The following is a 26,341-nucleotide window of genomic DNA, read 5'->3' as shown; positions in this document are numbered from 1 at the left end:
ATGTGAGATAAATTTTGCTCAGCATAAACAGGGCTAGGGTGACTTTATGTTTACAGGGTTTAAGGACAGAGATTTGGGCCTCTAGTAAATCAGTTCACTTACAGTTACTATCAAAAACATTAAGTTCATGCTGGGGAGTATCAGAGAACAACAGGGGAGCATTATGGAACTAGAGGGTGATTAGAATTGGGCAGACACACATAAATACAGTTTATATGTAAGTACAGTTTGTAAATAAGTACAGTTCAGGTCACGGTCATTACAGAAGTATTCAAAACAATCTGAGTATCAAGAAAGTAGATCAAGCGTTTTGTTCCAACAAACCTCAATTGAAGGAGACTGAGGACGATGGAACGTATAAAAAAGGGTAACCAAAATGATTGGATGTAATCCATAGGAATCTTAGCTAAAAGTAAAATTAAAAGGGACAGGAAATATTATAGGGCGGGTACATACAATAGTAAAGGCTTTGAAAAATGCCGATCAGGAAATGTTTTTCTTCACCTCATACCATGTTAGAACTTGGAATTTCTCACTGAAACTAAATGTAAGGAAATTCAGAAGAAGTAAGATTAACGCAAATTGGTTAAACTACCCATTTAGAAGTAAGATGATTATTTTACCACTGTCTATTAGTTTTAATTCCTGTATCTTCTGGTTATATTATCTGCTGGGGAACAACATGACTTGAACAAACAAACAAACAAACAATGAAAGAGAAGAACTACTTCTACTGCTTGTGGTTCCTTGAATGTATTTACTTGCCAAATACTATTCTTATGTTCTTAAGGCTATACACCAAGAAAGAGAAGCACTGTTATTTGATTACCTTTACTTAGTGGCCATCTGCATTTAGTTCTCATGACAGAATGCATGACTAACAGCCATTCTTTTAACGTTAAGAAAAATAATATAAATAATTGGTGCCTTAAGACTGTGGGATTTCTTTGCCCCTTTTCTTTTTCTTCTTTCATTCCATTATTCTTAGGTGCCCTTTGTTTTAGATTAGAAACCTGAGAGCAAAGTCTTTGGTCATTTCTTCACCTTGATTTATAGCACCTTCTAGTGTCACCCAACCATTGTTACACTGATACAGTAATCATGAGGACAGGTTAAATATCACTTCAACAGTGGCTGGTTGATGAGAGCAGATGTTGTAAAACATTTGAAAAGAAATGAGATGTGTTACAACTGACATTTGTAATCCACTTTAGGAATAATTTGCAATAAAGAGTATTTTAAAATATTTAAATAAATATTTAAATGATAACATTATTACAAACTTGCACAACTTAAAAGGGAGTTATGAGATGCATGAAATATAAGCTTTTGGTGTCTTCTAGAAAAAAAGGATATTTCTGATTTTGGTGAAAATGAACCAGTGATTACCGGTTGCTACGGGAATGCATTTAAAGGAGTGCTTTCGTTCCCCTCTCCTACTTGTGGTTTCCCATTAACAATTGTAAAAACATGATGCTGGACTAAGCAGCTTTTGATCAATTTAGTATAGCTTCCCGTGTATGTGTTGTGTGTTTTTCCTGCTCTTAATCTATTTAAAAAGCAGCCTCTCTAGATAAAAACATTCACAAATATATACCAAATGCAAGCATCCTTTATTTACCTCATAGGCATTCTTGATATTCAAAGGCTGGCCAAAGGCTGCCACATGGCCTACAATTCCCTTGTTCCATTCCAAGCGGATACAGTTGTTTGAAGCTTCTTCTAAGGTGGAACCTTCTGCAACATCAAAGAGTCGGCTGATAAGAAACTTCTCATTGGAACTGTCTTCACAGACCAGAAATAGGGAATACCGATCGGCAGCTATGAGTTCATTGATGTGCAAGAAAATTTTATGGCAAAGGGCTGTGACATCCAGGTGACTAGAAATATCCTTCACCAGTTCTAAGAGTCTTGAGCACTGATCCCCTGCATTGGTTCCAAGTGTCCGAGATTGGAGAGGCATCTGTTGCTTCTTTTCAGTATCTGACAAGAAGCTCACTGTTCCAACAGAATCTTTGATAACAATGGGCCTAAGAGGCCTGTCAAATTCAGAAGCAGATATCTTCCTAGTTGGTGGTGTGGAATTAGTGCTTTCAGTCCGTGTGGAACAAGAACAAGCTTCACTGTGATGTTTGGTTCCTTCTTTGCACACTGGAATAGTATGAACTCTCTCAGAAAACCATGCATTGACCATCTCTCTGCATGAGAAGAAGACAGTAAATAAGAAGACAATTGGTAGAAGTAGCGTCAACACATTGAGAAAAGAAGCACATCTGTACAGCCACAACCTTTTCCTCAGGATGGTCTCTATTTAAAACTAATTCAGAGACTGTCTTGAATGTTTAACATAAGCCAGCAATATCTCTGAAGCCCTTGTTGACAAAAATGGCCTGGGTAAAAAAAGAAGTCATCAAAACATTGAAATATTTTGGCATGCCATGATGTTGTAGATGACCATTGAAAACTTAAAATCTCAAGATATTTAAAAAAAATATTTTAGCTGAAACAGCACAGGTGTCAAACACGTGGTGTCACACAGCCATCACGTGACATATCATGACTTTTCCCCCCTTTGTGGAGCTGAGGTAGGTGTGGCCTGCGCGTGACGCATTCAGCCCGGGGGCCTCCACCCTGTTGGTGGACACCAATTTATCAACACCCGATTTAGAAATATATGCTTCATAAACAGGATGTCATTTCACATCAAATTGAATGATTACGTTTTTCACATTTAATCCTAGATACATATCCTTCTTATTCCTAATAGAGAAATATAATAGATTTCAGACATAAAATAATAGCCAACACATAAAGCAGATCTTTAATTACCCCTACTATTCTAAAGATATGATGCAAAACCTTCCAAATGTTTTTATTTATTTTTGTTTTATTTATTCATTTGTATCCTGCCTTTATTATTTTTACAAATAGCTCAAGGTAATCAACATATCCAACACTTGTATTCTTCTATTTTCCCCACAACAACAACCTTGTGCGGAGGATTGGGCCAAGAGAGAGAATTCACCCAGCTGGCTTTCATGGTTCAGAAGGGACTACAACTCATGGTCTCCTGTTTTCTAAACCTGGTGCCTTAACCACTACATCAAACTATATTAATATGTTATATTATAAAAGTGGAATGTATTGCCAGTGTCAATTATTCACATTCTAGTTATTTACATATTCATTTATTTAGCATACATCTATTTATTCAAGTTGCATGGGATAATAGTGAGATTGTACTTACGGAGGACTGGATTTCAGTATTCAGTACTTCTTTTAGTTAGTCATATTTTCAGAATGGGTTGCAATGAAAGTGCCCAGCCTCGAACTGTTGTATGAACTAAATATGTCCAAGCTGAGCAGCTTCAATGAAAGCTGTGTGTAATCCCAAAGCAAACCAGTCTGGAAGCACTTCAGACAGCATTGGGCAAGAAGGCAGAAAACAGCCTTCTCATATGCAGCAAAGGCCCCAAATTTGTTAAGATGAAATGGACAGCTTCTTTACTATGGCAAAGTGAATCAGGCCACCACCATAGCTACATAGAATCACTTTGTCCAGGTCTACAAGATTTCACTTGGACAAGGAGAGGTGAAATGGTGTTATTCTGGTTGACAGAAAGTTTGGCTGAACAGTTTTTCTGTACACGTCTACATTTTGCTAAAAATCTGTTTATAAAAATGAATCCAAAAGAGTCACAGCATTGCAGTGGTGGGTTTCAAAATTTTTTAGAACCTCTTCTGTAGGTGCGGCCTGCTTTGTGGGAGTGACTTGCCAGCCATGTGACCGGTTGGGAGTGGCTTGCCAGCCATGTGACCAGGTGGGAGTGGCCAAGTTATAAAATGCGGTGAAACTCACTTAACAACGCTCTTGCTTAGCAACCAAAATGTTGACTCAGAAACTCTGGCATTTGAGGCAAGCAAGTCTTAAAGCTGTCAAGTTACAAGACCCTTGTACCCCTAACCTTTTAGGGAAAAAACCCCCAAGGGTAATCAAACTTGACAGCTTTAAGACTTGTGGACTTCAACTCCCAGAATTCCTCCTCTCACTCTTCATCTTGATGATGTGCGGACGGGCAGGGGGAGGGAGCTGGAACCGTTTCTAAACGGCACTGTAGATTTGTGGAACCTCTTCTATAGGTTAGAACTGGCAGGAACCCACCCCTGCAGCATTGAATTATGCAAGGAAAAACCCTTAGTGATGGCTCTGTGGAGAAGCATGATAGAAGCTTTGAGGGTGAATTCAGAAGGGAAAGATGAAAATTTACATACAGATGTACTGTATATCTTTCTGCTGTAGCATGTATACCAAGCATGCCATTATTAAAGCTATTTCCTGAATTTATCCCATTTTCAGAATAAAGTACAACTGATTGCTGTTATGGGATTCAATTTGCTTCTTCTCAAAGTACAGGTCTTAGAATTCAGTAATGTTATAAGGTCTGATTGTTCAGAGCTTTATTTTTTTTACAATTGGTGGAACAACGATTGCCAACTTTGCAGATTGTAGTTAGACATAAGCTTCCATGGAAACGAAAAGTTTGTGGTTTGTTAGGGGCAGAGAATAGTACTAACTGATACCCAGGCTTTCTGGAGCTGAGTTCTAGTTCATTTGTGCCAAATTTTAGGGGTGAACGTGGGCAGGAATATGATGCTCACCAAAGATAGATTGTTTCCTTCCTATAAGACAATAATTCATCCTCTGCTTTCTTTAATAAAAAGCTATAACCAAATAGGATTGTTGCCTTCTGTAAATATGAAGGTACTCAACTGATATGACCATGCAGAGAGAAAGCTAGAAGAGAATTCAAATATTAGGGAAGGAATCTATATAGGCCGGTAATTATGGTATCAAAAACACTATTCACCTATTACAGGAAAAAGAATGTGTTGTGTTTATGCATGTGCACCAGTATATGCATTCCCCCTGAAATTAGGGGGGAGGGGATCAGATGGGGCTGGAGAGACCCATAATACTCTTCCCAATTTGTAATGGGTCAAACTAAACTAGATTAATATGGATTTTGCCTGTTTTATCCTCGCATAACAAAACTATTTTAAAATTGTGCCAAGTATTTAGCAACTTGATACTTTTAACTTTCTCTGCTTGGTATTATCCAGCTATGGTTAATTTATAGCCAGAAAAATCAGTTTGACTTAAACATAATCTATACATAATACTGTACAAATTTTACAGACACAAAAGAAAAAAAAACTCTTGTCTTTTCACTAGGAAATCCAATACATGCTTAACCATAATATATCTTGCCAAGTTCAGTACAGTTTATTCCATTATATCAATATGGAGAATTGTAGCTTTAACCAGATGTTTTCCAGTGGGGAAAGCTAACATATTCCCCTCCCTAGAGTTTTGACATTTATATAAATGTCATCAGTCAACTCTAACATTTAAATAAACTGATTTTAGGGATAAAAACAAAATATTTTTTCTCAGTGTGCTATTCTTTTCTCATGATAGCTCAATCCACTTTTCTAGCAACAAGGCTTATATTTATGCAGTACTTATTAACAATTAGTCATAAGGGAAACCAAAATCAAACTGAACTTTGGAAGATCTGCTCAGTGCATAGCAAATATAACAATGAATGTTTCTTCTATTCTTAATCTGACAATACCAAAACATTGAAAGTTTAAAACTAATAGCATACTGGATAGCAATGGTCACATTGCTCAATTCACTATTAGGTAGAGTTCTTCGTATTCACCGCTTCAAAAAGCACTTTTAGTCCTTCTGGTTTAAAAGTGCCTTTTATTGCATTCTCTTAAAGATAAAGGTTCCCCTTGCACATATGTGCTAGTCATTTCTGACTCTAAGGGGCGGTGCTCATCTCCACTTCAAAGCTGAAGAGCCAACGCTGTCCGAAGACGTCTTCGTGGTCATGTGGCCAGTATGATTAGATGCCGAAGGTGCACAGAACGCTGTTACCTTCCCACCAAAGGTGGTTCCTATTTTTCTACTTTCTACTTTTCTACATGCTTTCGAACTGCTAGGTTGGCAGAAGCTGGGACAAGTAATGGGAACTCACTCCATTACGCCGCTCTAGAGATTTGAACCGCTGAATTGCTGACCTTTCTGATCAACAAGCTCAGCATCTTAGCCACTGAGCCACCACATTGCTATAAGCCATTCTGTTACTGTTGGCTTAAATTTAGTTTTATTTTCTGTGGTTTTTTAAAATCTCCTTCAGACTTGACGCAGCTATCTTCTTATTTTATTATTTATTTTGCATGGCTTATAGCCCACTCTATAAAAAATTCACTGAAATAAACCTCTTTTGAAAAAACCTGTACAAATGACAAAGGAAAGAGCTTTACATTCCATAAAAAGAAGATAAAGAGTTAAGCTTTATTGTTTTAATCATGTCCTGTTCACTTCATAGTAGAGACAGACTCTTGGACCTTCTGAGATGTTCTCACCAGACAAGCAAACTCAATTCTGGCAAGGCAGTGCTTGGTGTTACCAGATATTCATTTGTTTAGTCTTCATAGGTTGTTACCAATTGTTAATAACCAGCACAGTGACTTAATGAGAGAAGTAATCCTGCCATGATTGAATTGATCCATCAGCTATTTCGCTGCCACCTTCTGAACCAACTGTAACTTGGAAATCATTGTTAAAGGTGGATGCCCTACTTACTAGTACATAGAGCAATTTACAGTAAGCCAATCAAGTGGTGATCAAAGCATGAGCTACTCACACCAGAGCATCCTGATTTAAGAAGGATTATCAGTGGCCACAGCTTCCACCTGCTTTTTAAGCATTAGCCATAAATCCAACAGGATCTCCCAAACCATGCACCAACTTCTTCAAGAGAACATGGCCTGGTATAGAGAAAGTATTGGAACTAATATTCCTGAGTATTTACTGATGTATAGCAATAGCAATAGCAGTTAGACTTATATACCGCTTCATAGGGCTTTCAGCCCTCTCTAAGCAGTTTACACAGTCAGCATATTGCCCCCAACAACAATCCGGGTCCTCATTTTACCCACCTCGGAAGGATGGAAGGCTGAGTCAACCCTGAGCGGGTGAGATTTGAACAGCCGAACTGCAGAACTGCAGTCAACTGAAATAGCCTGCAGTGCTGCATTTAACCACTCTGCCACCTCAGCTCTACAACAACTCAGTCCTGGAGAGATTTAATCTGAGATTATTTCACCCTATCTATGAAGTATAACAAAATAAAATACCTTCCCATATCACAAGATTAGCTATATTAGTATCACAACCAGATATATTTTTGTAAATTCTTAGCATTTCAATATTACAGCTAAGAAACCACATATATAATACCTTCACCAATAAAGAATTTGATTATTTTGTGTCTGTTTTCTTCCTATCTTCTGCAGATGAAACAGGAAGAAGTCAAAAGCATGACATGGGGAAAGGCATCAGCTGCATTGCACTTTAATTTGTTTTTGAATACATACATACATACATACATACATACATACATATATATATACATACATACATACATACACACACACACACACACACACACACACACACACACACACACATGCATTCAAACAAGGAAGCAACTGAAGTTTTAATTTAAGACAACATTAAAAATTGACAGTTGCTCCAATGAACATTACATTAACCAGAGTCAAATTACAGTCAGTACTAAATTCTTTTTGTATAAAATTATCAATTCTTGCTTTTTGCCAGCTTTTATTTTTACTTCAGGCAAACAGTATGATCTGCTTTTTAAAGCAAGAGCTAAAAATGTGTCCTTGTGTTAAATTGTTATTCTTGGCCACCTAGCAAGCTAATTTATATGGCTTAAATTCTAATTATAAATAATACAAGGCTAGTAGTTTAGCAATATTAAGGATTTTTCATTGTAAGTATTGAGACAAACGTAGTAAAACCACAGAAACAGAGAAGTCAAGACTGCAAACAAAATAAGCAGATTTATTTACTCTTCTATTTTTATTGCCTTCTGATCCCATGCTCAAAATATAGGAAAAGTAAAACAAAGCTTAAGAGTTACCAAATAGAAGTTATTCTGAGAGGGAATGATGCGATCATGAGGCTGGAAAACATTTCTTTCTCTTGTTTCAACACTGTTCATTACGGCTGAATACAAGGATTGGGCTTCCAGGATCCCTCTCTCCAAGGCTGGGAAAGATTGATCTAGGCCAGCATGAGCCAATCTCAAGAGACCTACATTAATAGAATCAAGCTAACCATTAAGTATGTGTTTTTATGAAACTAGCTTTCAGATGCAGGCCAATCTTATTTTTCTGGAATTAAAAATTCAGTTCAGTGTGGCTTATTAAAACTTATGAAACATTTGGCCAACTGTCAAAGCAGAAGGAAGAATCTGTTGTGAAACTTGTTAGCAGGATCACATTTGCTTCTCTTGTATCATCAATAGACCCTCTGAGCATAAATGTTGTTACCCAATCTAGACCCACCTTTAAATCTTCTAATGATTTTTAAAAAAAATAGACAAATACTATCATATAGATTTATTTGGAATCCAAATTTATAGCAGAAGAGGAAGAGTTATTATACTACAGAACAATTCTGCTGTAATTATTGGTTTTTTGCTGGCTAGATATCTTGTGACAGATTAATTAGAGCTTTGGGGATGGAAGAAGAAAGAATACAGCAAAATTAAATCTTATTGCAAATCTGAAATAAAAATAGTCACTTTTTATCCAATAATCTTTAGCCTCTTGTTTCATTTATAAACTGCTGTGGACAAACTTATATATAGAGTGCAAAAGATAAGATTCAAATATTTATCAGTTGCACCCTGGGCATTCTTTTAGCCCAATCCACTTCACACATTTATTTAAACGCCAGTCTCAACCTGACAGTTTTAAAAACAAACTAAAAAGTAAACATGCACAATACCCAAACAGAAGGAATTCCACAGACAAAATTGCATGAATTTTTCCACCTGTCACATGTGAAAAATGTATATAAGCATGGAAACCACTGTCAAATATATATAAAACTGATAGAGATCTTTTGCATAGAGACACACCAGATCTTTTGCATACTAAACTGAAGACATGAAAAATGAGCTGCACAGATGCTACTGGAAAATTCATCTTCCATCATGAAAACTATTCCCACTGGAATATGGAAAATCATGTATATATGTATGTATGTTATATATATGTATGTATGTGTGTGTGTATATATACATACATACATACATATACATATACATATATACATATATATATACACACACACACAACATACAACTTCACAAAACAACATATAGCTTGTAATCTTTCATACTGCAAATGTGTCTTTCTCATATTAACACCCTGCAACTCATCCCTTGAAAATTTTATAACATTTAAGTTATAAAACACTTAAAACTTTTAAAAAACCCTTTAAAATAATATCACTATCCCCTAGGTAACTGTTTTCTTAACCAACTACCTAATACTCTCAGAATTCTGAACCATATTGCATACCTGTTCTATCTTTTAAAGTATCTTTGTATTAACATATTGTTAGGGAAATGATAAAATTAGGATGTTGCATAATTACTTATTAATACTATAGCTTCTAAATTGACATCTTCAGTACTAAGATGTTCTTAATCTTTAATTGTCCAGTACTAAGATAAGGAATTACGCACTTTCTTATTAAAAAGTGATTTCATTCTGAATCAGCTTATTTTTTTTCAAAGTTTTAAAAAAGAAAAGTGCTATTTTAGGCATATTTCCCTTTAAAGAGTCAGGATACCAACTTTTATCAAAACACTTGAATACTCTTGAAAAGTGGAGCATAATTCCTTCTAGGTTTTAAGAGCATTAACACTGAATATTGTCACCCATGAATTTATTTTGTGATCCTAAATCCCAATAATCATCTGATCACACCATTTTATACTTACAGTACTGCACATACACAATCTCTTCTGAAAGTGTACTTTTGAGAAGTGCCATTACACAATGTATTGATATAATCTGAACTTTAGTACAACTCTGATATCAACACAACCCAAACTCTCCCTTTATAAAAACTAAGTTTTGTTAGGCAAGTCTTAGGCAGGTCAATGATATTTTTTCCATGTTTCAACAGGTATAAATTTGCAAAATGAGATTTGAAATTTTATTTTCTATCAAAGCTACTCTCCTCTTAAAAACAAATAAACAAACAAAACTTTGCTGAATGTACAAAGTACATTCAAACAGTCCAGAGAGTAAACTCTGAGGCCTATTACATATATGGTATTGTGTTTTGTATAACCTCCACCCTATTACAAATATTTTAGATTGTTATACTGCAAACTAACATAGAATATAATAAAATCACATGTATAAGATTGTGTCCCTCACATTTTTTAATGACAGTAAATGCTACTAAAGGATTTGTATTCAGAGGGCAATGCATATAACAGATATATGAAGTTAGTTGTTTGAAACATTGGTATATCCCAAAATGGTATAAATGGATCTTCTCTGTCACTAATAAATACAATTTTAAAAGAATGACATATACTTCATATATACCTTTGTACATGTTAAAAAATACTAGCACAAATACAAAATTCTGTTGTATAACAGTATAAGCAGTATACTAAAGTGGCATAATTACAACTAATAATAAAGATTTTTCATTCATGAACCATTATCTTTTAGGCAATCCATAAATTAGATGAATTTATTACATTATCTTATTGCCACTATTGCAAATACTGGAAGAACTGGAAGAAAATGTGCCTATTTTTAGAAGAAAGGATATCTATAGTATTTAATATTCATCCCATACAGCTGTAATAGTCTAATTAAATGTGACAAGTGTATCCATAAAATTCAGTGATTAAAAATATTCCTCATTCATTAACATTCCATCAATTAATATACCAATTAAAATCTGCTACCCTAGCTATTATGCATACATTAATAATAGCCATTGACACATAAACTACATAATATTCATTGGAATATAGCAACACTGTGGACATTATGTATAGACCAGATATATACTTATAATGTAATATGGTGCACTTCATATTTAACTGACATCAAACCAAAGAGCATCCCTATTTATGTTTTGTGGTCATAGCTTGCAAATGTTATAATTTATAATATGTACTATTGTGCATGAAATCTGGGCTCTAGAACATGCAGCAGTAACAAAAAAATCATGCCTACATTCTAGCTTGTATCAAATCATTAATTTTTAGATGGCATGCTACTCAGTTTTGATTAATGTTTGTATTTTTAAAAGCATATATATGACATTCTTACTCTAAAACACCAGCATTTTGCAATGTTGATTTCAAAAATTTTCATTCTTTTCCTCTTGCTCAATTCAATTACCCCTCCCTCCAATACCAAATCCTATGGGACAGTAACTGTATCTGTTATATTTGTCTTCAATATATAAATGCTCTGGGCTGGGAGAAACGCCAAATTTTGTGCAGGAGTGCAGGTTCTTAAATGAGTAAAGTGCTGTAGGATAAGTGTGATACCTATGGCGGGTTTTATTCCATTCTGAGTTTTTGTTTTAGATCCCTCTTAGAGAGAGAAGAGGGCATCGTACCTGCTTCGATTTTGTTTTCCTTTTTGAAGGAGAGTAGGCAAACTACAGAATGGGAAAAGGAGAAAGACTTCGTTAGCCGCAGATGGGCTTCGGGGAGGCAAGTGACCCGCGCAACCTGCAAGTCAATAATTAATGGGAACCTCTCGTCTTACCACACCATCTCAGATGGAGAGGCACATTGGCGTCAAGCTCATCCAAACCCCATCCATCTCCATTAAGTGGTCGGGAAAGCCAAGGGGGCTGGTGGAACAGATGGTGGCAGCCGCTGGAGAGGGGGAACCTAGAGACCAGTCCGGAGGCGATCAGAAGGTGGGCTTCCCTACGGCCGGAAGACTTTATTTTGGTTTGCCGCGCTGACTTTCTCCTCGCCAAACCACCCAGGAGCGTTGCTCTCTTTTGCACCGCCTTAAACCCGTTTTCTTTCGAACGAAAACTATTCCGAACTGAAACCTGACTCCCTCTCCAAAAATAGCCGAAAGTCGTGCGGGACAAATCCTCAAGCGCCAAAGTACCTCGTTTTGTCTCCAAAAGGCAGCATGTCCAATATTAGAGGTAAAGGAATCCAGGAATCCTTCTTTGATCTCCGCTTTGGATCTCTACGAAACTCTACGCGAGCCCTTTTCCCAGTTCCCCAAACCCCACCCTCGCCTGATAACTTCTTGCCCTGGCCTACTTGGGAGCCGCTACGATGCAGCGCTGCCTCCTGGCGGCCGAGGGCGGCAGCGCCTCTTTTCTCAAACGGCTCCTTTTGGGATAACAATCCCCCCCTCCCCCCAGAGCTGAGCTCCCAAAAGTACGCCAAGGAAGCGGAGATCGCTGCCCCGCCCTGCCCCCTGCCCTAATGCCGCATCGCAGCTTCTCAGCCACAGCATCTTATTGCTCCGGCTCCTAAATGATCATAAACGTCCTTCCCGGGTTTTGCTACCAGCTGCCCTTTGTCTTTCTTCAAAAAAATAGGTGGATCTGCTTCCCATGGAGCCAGCCTGCTATGATGCTTTCGAAGAAAGGGCAAAGGTCCTAGCATTTGGCTTTCACTCGTCCACTGCCTCAGCACATGGAAGCTCTTGTTCGTGACTAATAGCTTTAATGCGTTGGCTCTCCGGGGCTTTGCCTTCTTTTCTGTGCAAGAGAGGTGCCACCGATACTGAAAAGCTTTAGCTTTGGGTGTCCAAACTTGAGAACTTTAAGACTTGTGGATTTCAACTCCCAGAATTCCCCAGCCAGCCAGCCACAAATCTTAAAGTTCCCAAGTTTGGATACCCCTGTTTTAGCCACTCTCTTTGGCTGTAGGGAGAGGACAGTTACCTTCAAGGTCGTTTATTCTTTCTCTCCATCCAAACGCTCGTGAACCGGTGGTGAACCAGAAATCTTCCGATACTAACAAAAAAGTTTTTTTTCTTTCTCTAACTCCTGTTTCTTTTTCCCCTTTTCTTTTGGGGTCTTATTTTTCTTGCCACTTACCCATTAGGAAGATAATCCTCCATCGACTATTGCATGAAACAGGGCTAGCCTAAAATAAAGCATGATTTTTTTTAATGTTATACTAGATGGTGACTAAGCATAAATTGGATCACAAGCCAACCCATTAAATCAGGGTTCGAAACAATACCTTTTGGTTTAGGAAACTTAAATGGAAACTGGACTCGTTGAATAGTTATAAAATCCGCCCTGCTTGCTCGGGTTGTCAGCCTTATGACTCTAGAAAATACAGTTATACAGAGGACTTGGAAACGGGCTTTCAGCTCATCTTCGGATGCACAACCCGCTTATCCCCAGCCAGCAGGCCTTGGGTACCAACTGCCGTCCAACACATCTGGAAAGTCTCAACGTGGGCAAAGGAAGCTTTCCAGATTCTGCGGGCATTTTCTATGAAGAGAGTCCCAGCTATACTGAGGCGCTCATCAACGCTGAGCTTATAAGTTTTTCGCGCGTAGGTATAGGCTGCACCTTTTTTTTAACGCTGCCGCGCAGTCCCTAACAAAGCGCTGAAGGGGGAAGCCGGGCATAGAATAAGAAAAAAAGGAAGAAGCGTGCCAATCGGCCAGCCTTGGGTTACACGCAACCCCCGAGAACTATTTGCACGCGTAACTCCGAGCCTCAACACAGAGCGCCTGTTTGTTTGCTGCTTTCAGCTTTGTGGAAAATTCTCGCTGCTTCTTCTTCTTCTCCTTTTCCAAGTAAGGGGAGGGGAGAATAAATTGTTCTCCACCCCCTCCATCTCCCAGTCCCCGCTTCCTCCCCAGCACCGCCCAGAAGGTGGTTGCGCGCCTTTCGCTCTGGAGCTCACCTGGTAGCTTTCCGAACAAAGTAAGAGCGGGTAAAGTCTCCGTGGTCGTCCAGCCACGCTTCCACCGCGTCCTCCTGCTGGCGGTGGCAGCCACCTTCCATGGCCGGCGGGTCTCTGCCTGCTCACTTTTGCCCCACGAGGCAGCCCGCAAGGCCCGTCTGGCCACCTCCGCTGCCGGGGCGCCTCCTCCTCCTCGCCGCCGTATTTGCTGTCACGCCCCACGCCCGTCCCTCCCCGTCCCGGCTGGGGCGCCCTTCGGATCTATCCCCTGGTTTGTCACCCCCCCCCCTCCCAAAGCTCGCTTGTGCCCGGCTGCCAGGGCTCCCAGGTGCTTGGTCGCGGCAGCCGGGAAAAAGCCAACTCTACGCCTCCACCCTGGCGAGCTGGGATCCAGCCAGCCCTTAATGTGTAATCCGACCGGCTCCACCCCTCACTCGGTGCCCGCTGCAGCGCTCGCCAGGAGGGACTCGGGCAGCCGCTCCCTCCCGGGATCTCCGCGGTGCTGCCGGCAAGCAGGCGAGCCTCTCCCGCCCTTCCCTTGATTCCCCCCCCCCCTCCGTCCCTTTTACTAACTAGATTCAGGAGAAAAGTGTCTTAAAGAAAAATTAGAGTCAGAGATTTCTCTCCACCCAAGATGTATTAGAGAGATGGGGAACGGGGATTTTAGTTTCACAGAATATAATCTAAACTATTAAAATCATCAAGTGAAATCGAAAGGAAAGTGAGTAAAGACCTCAATAACTCCCTAATCTAATCTTTTGACAGGTCCAAAAATATGTGTTCAAAGTAGTCACTTCCTTTCATCCTATCAGCCTATAATAATATAGTAGAAAGGGGCTCCACCAAGCCATTTGCCCTATTGCTAAAGAACTTCTTACTTCAATTTTTCCTGATCAATTCTGGGGAAAGGCTGCTATCGAGCATTAGAGCGCCACAAACCTCTTGTTGGATTAAACTCATCTAATGCAGCATTCTGTTTCCAAGAAAGCATCAGCCGGGCACTCGTACACTAGGAATACTATTGTTAGCTATCTTTCTAGGTAGCGGTGAGAAAGGCTGCCTGCCTTTAGCCAAGAGAGAGCACACAATAAGTCAACTGAGACACAGAAGGCACCTTCCCGTGTTCTTGGAATGCGGCGGATTATCCCATCTTCCCATCCATGCCTTTAAAATGAAAGAAAGAAACATCAGTAAACCCGTTATTTGCGGATGGCTCTATCCTGATGATTGAAATTGCAGATATCTGTAAGCTCTAGTAATAAAAATCCAGCAGCACAGTGGGGAAAAATGGGACTAAAATTAAATATAAAAAGACCAAACTAAACAACAATAAATAAATTTCAATAGGAGAAACTGTATAAGGTTGAGTCCTGGAGTATGGGGGTGAGGTGGCCTTAGTGCTTGATGGTCTCACTGATCCTTGTTAATGTCTATATGAATTCACCACTGATTGGATTCAAAGTAGGGGTGGGCTGCTATGGGTTCACCCGTCTTCGGGAGAACCCATAGCTAACATTATCACAGGTTCAGAGAACCTCCAAATCCCATCCCCGGCTGGCCTGCCCCTCCCTCCCCTCCTATCCCTCTCCTCCCACCCCACCCCGCCCCTCCCAAGAGTCTCTACATGGCCTGTTTTGGATGTGAGGTAAGTGCAGGGCCCACGTGGAGGCTCGGGGAGGGGGAAAAACAGGCCTCCTGGAAGGCCTCCGGAGCCCAGGGGAGGGAGTTTTCACCCTGCCAGAGGCTCGAGGAAAGCCTCTAAAGCCTGGGGAAGATGAACGTGCAGGAGGCCGATTAGACAGAGAACTTGTTGCTGAATTTTTTGAAGCCCACCCCTGGTTCAAACTCAGGTATTGTTGATATACTATTGATCTTCAATTGCATATCTTGACCCAGAATGATCCAATGAAGCTATGAAAGCCCAGTGTTTGGAAGCTTAAAGATCTAGATAGGAACAGACTCAGCCTTCAACCAACAACATTAGTGGCCAGAAGTGTTTTGGCCTCCCAATCTCAGAGATCTCAATCCTTAGTCCAGGAGGAGATAACATCTATTTCTTTGGGTTTGAGGTGCAATGTGAGAGTCTTTCTAGACTCTCAACTCAAAGAGTAGGTGGCAGCTAGGCTAGGAAGACCTATATACTGTATATCAGAGGTGGTATTCAGCAGCTAAGACCACTGGCAAGTGTTAGGCACATTATTTAAATTTAAAATATTACACAGTGGTTTAGAATGTTAAGCACAGGATACTGTAAAATAAATGGGACATGAATAACAACATCAGAGTGTTATTATATAGAGTGCTTTGGAAACTATTGTTCTCTGGCTTATCATGGGATTTATACTGTTACTGCTACTGAACAATTTTCTTTAATAATTCCAATGGCCATGGTTTTTGTCAGAATTGTACAATATATTTTGCACCAATAACCGTACCTGGTGTTATGAACCAAATGTAGGCAGAGCCTGAATTAGGCCAAAAAAGTAGGTGAAGTCAGGCACAAAAGTTAATTTTGATTTATTTTAAATTTAATATAGGTCATATTAATGTAATCCAATGCAATTGATATGTGTATTTCATGATCTTTTCTATTCTACTAAAAATATACTTTGGTGGCAACTTTGAAAGAGGCTCAGATTTACATCAGAGGTGGTATTCAGCAGGTTCTGACCAGTTCTGGAGAACCGGTAGTGGAAATTTTGAGTAGTTTGGAGAACCAATAAATACCTCCTTTAACTGGCTCCGCCCCCATCCATTTTCTTCCTCCCGAGTCTCAGCTGATCAGGAGGGAATGGGGATTTTGCAGTGACCTTCAGCTAGAGTGGGGTGGGAATGGAGATTTTACAGTTTTCTTCCCCTGCCACGCCCACCAAGCCATGCCATCACGCCACACCACGGCCACCAAGCCACGCCCACAAAACCGCTAGAAAAATATCCCACCACTTATATATGCTAAATGATTCTAGGTATAATGCAGGTTGCCCATGTAACATTATTTCCTGAGTTACACTGGTTGCCATCAAAATAATTCAAAGTTCTGGTTGCCCTATACATGGCAAGGCCTCCCTATCTCAGAGGCCACATGGCCAATAGTTTCTATCTACCCTGTGTGATCAGATGGTGTACTCTGGGTTCCATCCTTTTGATTTCCTTTCAAGTCTCATCAGGCCACATTGCTGAAGACCAAGGTGGTGTTGACTTAGCCAGGGAAGACTGAATGGTTGTATTCAATAACCACAGGGTGATGAGTGGTTTCCTACATTACAGTTGCTGTAATGTTTGACTCATTTGCTTTCGTCCAGGTAGAAAAGCTGTAGCAGAGAAAGTGGCATTCTTAATAGTTAAATTGTTATAGTTTTAATAGTTAAAAACCAATCCTAAATTTGTAATTATGCCAAGTAACTAAAACTCCCAAATAAGGTTTGACAAAATTTTTGATCAAGTGATTGAATGTTAAGTAATCTTTCCTAGCCTTAATGCTTTCTCTAGGATGCTAGGGCTTGCTAAAGTACACCTATTTTGAGGGTTCTCAAAATGGACAAGAAAAGGGATTGAAGGGCCATTGGCCTTAAGCCATAGACAGCTCACCTGAATCTTGCCCAGTATTAGGCCTATCATATTGGCCTTCGAAGTAGTTATGCCCACTAGAAGATGTTGAGTTTTCTGTATCTTTCCAAGTCATGCTGGGGTCCAGCTCTAAAAGTTCTGCCTGCTGCAACTGTCCGACATTTCAGGCAAAACTCTTGTTTTTTTCCAAAGTAATAAATCAACATGTATTTACAGTTCAAGACCAAACACAATACAAGACCAACAGACAATACACTGACTGAAGTCCTAAAATGGACACTTAACACCAAAAACGTCATTAAAAAAGCACAACAAAAATGTTCTTTCAGTGCCAACTCAGGAAGCTCAAACTGCCCAAGGAGCTGCTGATTCAGTTCTACAGAGGAATTATTGAGTCTGTCATTTGCACCTCTATAACTGTCGAGGTGGCGCAGTGGTTAGGGTGCAGTACTGCAGGTCACTTCAGCTGACTGTTATCTGCAGTTCAGCAGTTCTAATCTCACCGGCTCAAGGTTGACTCAGCCTTCCATCCTTCCGAGGTGGGTGAAATAAGGACCCAGAGTGTGGGGGCGATATGCTGACTCTGTAAACCGCTTAGAGAGGGCTGAAAGCCCTATGAAGCGGTATATAAGTCTAACTGCTATTGCCATTGTCTGGTTTGGCTCTGCAACCAAACAAGGAAGACACAGACTTCAATGGATAATTAGAACTGCAGAAAAAACAATTACTGCCAACCTGCCTTCATTGAGGAGCTGTATACTGCACGAGTCAAAAAGAGGGCTGTGAAAATATCTACGGATCCCTCACATCCTGGACATAAATTGTTTCAACTCCTACTCTCAAAACGACACTATAGAGCACTGCACACCAGAACAACTAGACACAAGAACAGTTTTTACCCGAACACAATCACTCTGCTAAACAAATAATTCCCTCAACACTGTCAAACTATTTGCTAAGTCTGCATTACTATTAATTTTCTCATTGTTCATTGTATGTGTAAACTGTGTATATACGTACAATGACAATAATAAAGTTCCTATCACCCATCTCCTCCCACTTGTGACTGTATGACTAACTTTGTTGCTTGTATCCTTATGATTTATATTGATTGTTTCCTAGTTTGATTTGATTGCTTATTTGTACCCTATGACTATCATTAAGTATTGTACCTTATAATTCGTGATAAATGTATCTTTTCTTTTATGTACACTGAGAGCATATGCACCAAAGACAAATTCCTTGTGTCTCCAATCAAACTTGGCCAGTAAAGAATTCTATCTATCTATCTATAAACAGAGTGTTCAACTGTTAATAATTCTAATGGCAATTGCAACCAGGAAGCTATGATTCTTCTCTTGGGTGGACTATTCTTCAGAAACTTCTAAGAAAGTTGAAAAATTCTTATCACTAAGTATGCCTGTTAGAAACACTAGGTTCTTTTTCTAAAAAAATTGCAAAAAAACTGTTCAAGAAAAAATATTTTTTTAAAGATACCACTAGATTCTTTTCTCATATTATGAACTGTTTTCCTCTTTTATGCTATTGTTTTCTCCCTCTTTCTCTTAATTGTTAATGGCTAACTATTTTAGGATTTTTCTCACACCCTTTGCTCTCCTCCAGTAGCTTACAGGATACCATCCAGCTTGGAAGGTTCTGCTATTGGTATCCACATGTGAGTCATGTTGGGTTATTGCCATAAAGTGTTCTGGTGAGATTTTTTTTTTTACTGAGTACCACAGTTCACCATTGCTTTCCCTAACCCTCCCTATTAATTTCCTACTTAGAAAGTTTTTCTTAATCAAAGCTTTAAGAGGGTAGATTTGGCATATATGTTTTCAACTGTGATTTGTATTTTTATAGTAACAGTATAATTATAGACTCTATCATATTTAAGTCCATATTTAATAATGTGTGTTTGACCTAGCTTCACAAAATGTTTCAGTGCAGTATAGATGCAAGGCTTTGTGATGTATAGGTACTTTCAAACAAAGCCTTTGAACCAGCTTGAAATTCAGCATTAGACCTCTAATGAATCCACAAGGCTGGCAGAGGTCAAGAGCTAAGCTGATTTATTTCTGGCTGGGCTACAGTGTATTTGAAATCTTACTGTGATTTTCCTTTTGCTACTCTGAAGCCTCAGAACACTTATGAGCATACTGTATTCTTTTTGCAGCCCTATGGGGTCAAAACAGCTTCTTCCCCTTCCTAATTGAAAAGTTGCTAAAATGCCTTGTCAATGTGCCATTTTTTCAAACTTATATTTAAAGGGCAGCAAAGAGCAGTGCCTTGACAGATTCACAATTACCCTCAGTTCACAATTATTGTTTTTGTCTCTATCTATCTATCTCTCTCTCTCTCTCTCTCTCTCTCTCTATCTCTATCTCTATCTCTATCTATCTATCTATCTATCTATCTATCTATCTATCTATCTATCTATCTATCTCTATCGATCTATCGATCTATCTATCTATCTATCCATCTATCCATTCTATCTATCTATCTATCCATTCTATCTATCTATCTATCTATCTATCTATCTATCTATCTATCTATCTATCTATCTATCTATCTATCCCTATCGATGTATGCATTGATCTAGCTATCTAGCTATCCATCCATCTCACTATTGAGAACAATTTTAATGGTTTTCAAGAAATCATTGCACAAATGTACCCAACATTAAACATTCAAAGTGCAGTGCAACACTGACTGAATGCCACAGTTTGCATTTCTGTCATTTGTGCTGATGGTTGGGTGCAAGGTGTAGAAATGCTCATGGTGGTGTCAACATTTTGACCGTTGGTATCAGTGACCACAGGCCAGGAATGTTTAGGAACTGGGAAGAAGAAATGGTAGCAAGTAACAATGCCTTTTGTATGCCTTTAGGCAATTGCCCCACCTCTCTAATCAATGCCAGTCATAATTACTTAAATACCATTATTTAATTTTCTGTAATGCCCTTCCCCCAGCAATCTAATATTTTAGCTCTGTAAGAAATTTTAAAAAAATATTTCCAAAAGAGCACTCTTGCTGATTCACTTTTAAAGGGTACCACTGGAAGAGATTGAATGTCACTCCAGTGTCTTCTTCAATCCTATCTGGGATTTGCTATAAATTCCGACTGTGTTTTGTTTAATTTGGATTTATACTCTTAATTTAATAATGTGATTATTAAAAAAAAACCATGGTTGAAACAAATCATGACTTAGCAAAATGTAAAAACTATGCCTGAGGATTTAGAACCTGCAGCATACAACTTTAGGTATGCCAACTACTATGCAAAAATTTCTACTTTGATTTTATATGCTACATCAATTTATAATTTGCTGTGCAAGCTATCTTGACTTACATAGTGCTATGTAAGTCAGTGATGGGATTCAATTTTTTTTACTACTGGTTCTGTGGGCGTAGCTTAGTGGGTATGGTGTGGCTTGGTGTGCGTGGCAGGGGAAGGATACTGTAAAATCTCCATTCCCTTCCGATCAGCTGGGACTTGGGAGGCAGACAATAGATGAGGGTGGGGCCAGTTAAAGGAGGTATTTATCGGTTCTCCAAACTACTCAAAATTTCCACTACCGGTTCTCCAGAACTGGTCAGAACCTGCTGAATACCACCTCTGATGTAAATCTGAGCCTCATTCAAAGTTGCCACCAAAGTATCTTTTTAGTAGAATAGAAAAGATCATTAAATGCACATATCAATTGCATTGGATTATATGAATGTGACCTATATTAAATTTAAAATAAATCAAATTTAACTTTTGTGCCTGACTTCACCTACTTTTTTGGCCTAATTCAGGCTCTGCCTACATTTGGTTCATAACACCAGGTACGGTTATTGGTGCAAAATATATTGTACAATTCTGACAAAAACCATGGCCATTGGAATTATTAAAATAGAAAATTATTCAGTAGTAGTAACAATCAGGGACGTGCAGTCAGGGGAGGCAGGCGAGGCAGGGTCTCACCACTGTCATCATGAAAAGAAAAAAAATGTAAAAGGAAAAAGGCTGAGCTAGTTGCTGCCAGAGTCACAGTGGATGACTCTGCTTAGTGCTTAACTGTGTAAAAAAGCCTCTAAAAAAGTGCCCTCTACAGGGGGCGGCAGGAGAACGAGGTGCGTCATTTAGTCTGACTTTATGATCACTCAAGCAGAGCTAAGCAAGGGTGAAAAGCTGAAAAATTCCTTAAGTAGATGAGGCATGTAGTTCTCCTGCCTCCTGTAGAGGGTGTTTTTTAGAGGCTTTTTAGAGTCTCTGGGAGCAGCTAGCTCAGTCTGACCTCAGAGCTCATGCCTTTTTCCTTTTACATTTTTTTTCTTTTCATGATGACAGGCAAGAGCAGAGTTGAAATCCTCTCTGAAACAGCTGGAAAAGGTGCATGTGTGGGGAGGGGGGAGGAATTCAAAAAGTTTGATTGCATGCAGAGCCACGTTGCCTTTTCACACACACACACACAAACACACACACACAGACACAGCTGGATAAAAGTATATAAGCCCAGCTTCACTGATTACAAGTTTGAAAAGGCAACGTGGCTCCACCTGCAATCAAAGGCTCGGATTGGAAGGCAGCAGGGGAATGTGTGGGGGGGGTATGGCAGAGGAGCTGCTTTCAATTCAACCTCTGTGTTTGTGTTTGTTTGAGAGAGAGTGAGTGAGAGAGGGATCCAACTTCTCTGTGTGCATGTGTCTGTTTGAGAGAGGGGGGAGGGAGGGAGGGAGGAAGGAGGCGGAGGGAGAAGAAAAAGAATGAAGGAAAACTCATTTCGCAAAGGAGAAAAAATGCTGTCGCTTTAAATCAGAACTGAGCATGCCTGGCTATGGAATTCTGGGAGTTGAAGTCCACAAGTCTAAAAAAATTTGAAACCCCTGTATCAATGCCTCACCAGTCATAAACCTCACTGTACGTCACTGGTAACAGTATAAATCACATGATAAGCCAGAGAACAATAGTTTACAAAGCACTCTATATAATAACAACTCTGATGTTGTTATTCATTTCCCATTTATCTTACAGTATCCTGTGCTTAATATTCTAAACCACTGTGTAATATTTTAAATTTAAATAATGTGCCTAAGACTTGCCAGTAAAAAAGGTGATAAGGATGCACAAGAGAGCTGTGAAGCATCTTTTGTAGATTGTTCTAGCTAAAAATGAAATTAATGGGCAACTGAATTATTTGAGTCATGAAACGGCTAATAATATCAATTACAATAAGCACATCTCATTCACATGAAAAAAGCTCAAAGAGGGCAGAGTCCGTATGGGGAACAAAGTGAAAGGGAAGTTGCTTAGCAGCTGTGTTTGCAGTTCAAAGATATCAACCATCATAGGCTTAACACAAAACAAATGACTGTCAACTTCGGCCTGCAATTTGCTGTGAATTCCTGATAAGACTGTACCTATGTAGCTCATACTGATATGCCTGACATACAAAGGATTTAAGAAATGGTATTCCTGAAAAGGGAGTTTTATCTTTATCTCACTAAACTTGATGAGCAATGGTAGGAAGCAGTTGGGGAATAAATACACTCATCCTCTGAATTAGAAAGGCATAATAAGGTTGACAGCCTTATCAAGATTTTCTAGATCTATTGGCTTCTATTTTAAAGCATGTCTTTACTCCCTTAATGTATACCAATTACAAAGAAGTACGGGAGTCAGCACAAAATAATTCCCCAATGTTGAAAAACATTTTCTTCCTGTATTTCTCTATCATCCCACTTATTGCTATTGTTGAAGATGAAGTCTAATTAGCTTTAGATCTAATCTTCAACTATAGTAATGAAACAATGCCCTCCATTCCAGCTGAGGTCAACAGTCTAGTTCCGTGATGGCAAACCTATGGCACGTGTGCCACAGGTGGCACTTGGAGTCCTCTCTGTGGGCACACGAGCCGTTGCCCCAGCCCAGTTCCACTGTGCATGTGTGCGCACCTCCCACCGGGCAGCTGGTTTTGGCGTCTCTGCTGTACATGCAGGAGACGTGCGCATATGCACGGAGGAGCAGGGGGTTGTATGTGCATGCGTGGGGGGCTGGGGGAGTGTGGGGGAAGCAGTGCCCCCATGCTCCATATTTGGTACCAGGAGACTTCAGGGAGGCTTGCTAGGCCCAAAATGGGCCACAGGGGGTGTCGTGCATGCATTGCATTATGGGTGTGAGCACGCATGAATGTGCTGTCGTATGCACTTCGGCACGCGACAACAAAAAGGCTAGCCATCACTGGTATAGTTCAAGGAACATAAAATCAACTGGACTATACACAAAGTGATTTCTCCTTTATTGTTGTCTTTCTCCCAATGCCTGACCAACAAATGCAAAAGTGAACTATCAATTTATGCCTCACTATTATTCTTGGACTTTGGATATCTGTTTTTCGGGAGGCCTGGACACTACTCCCAGGTCTTCTTGGACTATACAACTGGCTGGACTACGCAGGCTCATAACCTCAATTTTTATATATTTGTAATTTTTTACTCAATTTTTATAATTTTAAATGTATGGGGAGTGTATGGTATGATTGTGATTGACTGAGTGTCCCACTTTTATTATTATATTGCTGTTTTTTGTTTTAACTTGTATTGTGGGGATTGATTGGTTGTATGTATGGGTTTGTTTGGCGGGCCGGGAGTTTAGCCGAGACCTCCTGCACTGAGTGCTTTGGCAGAAGTGCTAGGGGGGCGGGGCCTGGTTCCGGCCCTTGGATGTGTGTGTCGAAGGGCCTGCCAATGAATCCGGTAGCTGGGGGAGAGGGTGAAGGGACCACAGATACGGGAGTGGGCCGGAACATTGGGGTCATAATGGGGAGGGGCAGATATGGCGGGAACTTCAGGGCAAGCCATTACCAGGGAAGGAGGGTTCCCTATATCAGAGGGATCCCCCCCTTCCGGCCCTGTGAGTTCCACTCCAAGGCCAGATGGTGTGAGTAGTCAGGACCCTGGTCTCAGGTTGCTGTTGCTAAATGCCAGATCTGTGGTTCACAAGGCTCCCCTCATCCAGGATCTAATTCTAGACGAGGGGGCAGACCTGGCATGTATTACTGAAACCTGGCTGGGCCTGGAGGGAGGAGTCCCCCTCACAGAAATGTGCCCAGAGGGTTTTCAGGTGCTTCATCAACCGCGACCCCAGGGAAGGGGTGGGGGAGTGGCCATTGTTATCTGACAGTCTTTAGTTCCTCGTAGGATCCCTGCTCCGGAGCTTCTCGGGTGTGAGTCCTTGCTGGTGAAGATGGACCTTGCGGGTCAAGTGGGCTTGTTGTTGACGTACCTGCCTCCCAACAGCGTGACAACAGCCCTCCCCTTGCTCCTCGAGTCAGTAGCCGAGCTGGCAGTTGAGTTCCCCAGACTTATGATACTGGGGGACTTCAATTTGCCTTTGCTCAGCGAACACTCTGATGGAGCACAGGAGTTCATGACTTCCATGACAGCCATGGGCTTGACCCAAGTAATCCAGGGTCCGACTCATTCAGCGGGTCACACACTCGACCTCGTATTTCTCTCGGAGCAGTGGAGCTGTGATCTTGGTTTGAGGGGTAGTGAGATCTTGCCCCTCTCATGGTCAGACCACTTCCTACTGAGGCTTGACTTTCGGAGACCAATCCCCCGCTGTAGGGAGGAGGAACTGATTAGGTGGTTCCACCCCAGGCGCCTTATGGATCTTCAGGGTTTCCAGACGGCGCTTGGCGTTATGCCTGATACTCTCGCCCGCAGTCCGGTGGAGACCTTAGTTGCTACTTGGAACTCGGTAGCGTATGAGGCTCTCCACCGGATTGCGCCTTTACGGCCAATCCGCAGCAGTGGATCCAGGAGGGCCCCTTGGTTTACCGAGGGCCTCTGGGTGATGAAGCGCCGCTGGAGGGCAAGTAAATCCGACTCAGACCGAGCACTTTTGAAAACCTGCATCGAAGCATATCTATCGGCAATACGGACAGCTAAGAACAACCACATTGCCGCTCTGATAGCATCCGCTGAGTCACGCCCTGCCACCTTGTTTAGGGTGACCCACTCCCTCCTAAATATGAGGGTTGTAGATAACCCCTTACAAGGTAGAGCAGAGGAATATGTCCAGTTTCTCGCGGACAAAGTTGCTCGGTTTCGGATGGACCTGGACTCCAATTGCGCAGAGCCAGCCGGGGTACCGGGGGAAGGTCTTGAACGACATCTCTGGACTGACTTTCAACCTGTTGCTCCTGATGAAGTGAACAAGGCCATGGGAGCGGTGAGTGCTGCCACATGTGTACTGGACCCGTGCCCCTCCTGGCTGGTCGCGAACAGCTAGGAGGCGACGCGGAGCTGGATCCAGGCGATGGTGAATGCTTCTCTTCGGGAGGGCTTCTTCCCACCGGCATTGAAGATAGCGGTGGTGAGACCCCTCCTGAAGAAGCCATCGCTGGACCCAGCTAGTTTGAACAACTACCGTCCAGTCTCCAACCTCCCCTTCATTGGGAAGGTTGTTGAGAAAGTGGTAGCCTCTCAACTCCGACGGTCCTTGGATGAAGCCGATTATCTGGATGCCTTTCAGTCTGGATTCAGGCCTGGCTACAGCACGGAAACCGCTTTGGTCGCACTGACCGATGATCTCTGGAGAGCCAGGGATGGAAGTCATTCCTCCATCCTAGTGCCCCTTGACCTCTCAGCGGCCTTCGATACCATCGACCATGGTATCCTTCTGCGACGGTTACGAGAGGTGGGAGTGGGCGGCACCGTTTTTCGGTGGTTCTCCTCCTACCTCTCGGACAGGTCGCAGTCGGTGTTAGTTGGGGAGGACCCCTAGGCCCCCTAGGCCCCTGAAATATGGGGTCCCTCAGGGTTCGGTCCTATCCCCCCTTCTGTTCAATATCTACATGAAACCACTGGGTGAGATCATTCGACGGCACAGGATAAAATACCATCAATACGCGGACGATACTCAGCTGTATCTGTCCGCCCCGTGC

The 26,341-nt window shown here is 40.9% G+C and overlaps 1 protein-coding gene across 5 annotated transcripts in view; it reads right to left on the bottom strand.

Annotated features, from left to right (window-relative positions):
* Positions 1-26,341, bottom strand: part of PDE5A (phosphodiesterase 5A) — a 104,889-nt gene that overhangs the window by 61,849 nt on the left and 16,699 nt on the right. Inside the window, exons 1-2 of one of the 5 annotated variants that reach the window (XM_032223628.1) lie at positions 13,839-15,344; positions 1,622-2,198 (exon numbers count right to left, since the gene is read on the bottom strand). In XM_032223628.1, the coding sequence (XP_032079519.1) occupies positions 1,622-2,198; positions 13,839-13,939 (678 nt within the window). In that variant the 5' untranslated portion in view covers positions 13,940-15,344. The other 4 variants (XM_032223624.1, XM_032223625.1, XM_032223626.1 and 1 more) reach the window with 4 other exon arrangements.

The sequence above is a fragment of the Thamnophis elegans genome, chromosome 9 (genome assembly GCF_009769535.1).
Source record: "Thamnophis elegans isolate rThaEle1 chromosome 9, rThaEle1.pri, whole genome shotgun sequence".
Taxonomy (NCBI): domain Eukaryota; kingdom Metazoa; phylum Chordata; class Lepidosauria; order Squamata; family Colubridae; genus Thamnophis; species Thamnophis elegans.
This window is presented reverse-complemented; position numbering and strand designations above follow the sequence as displayed.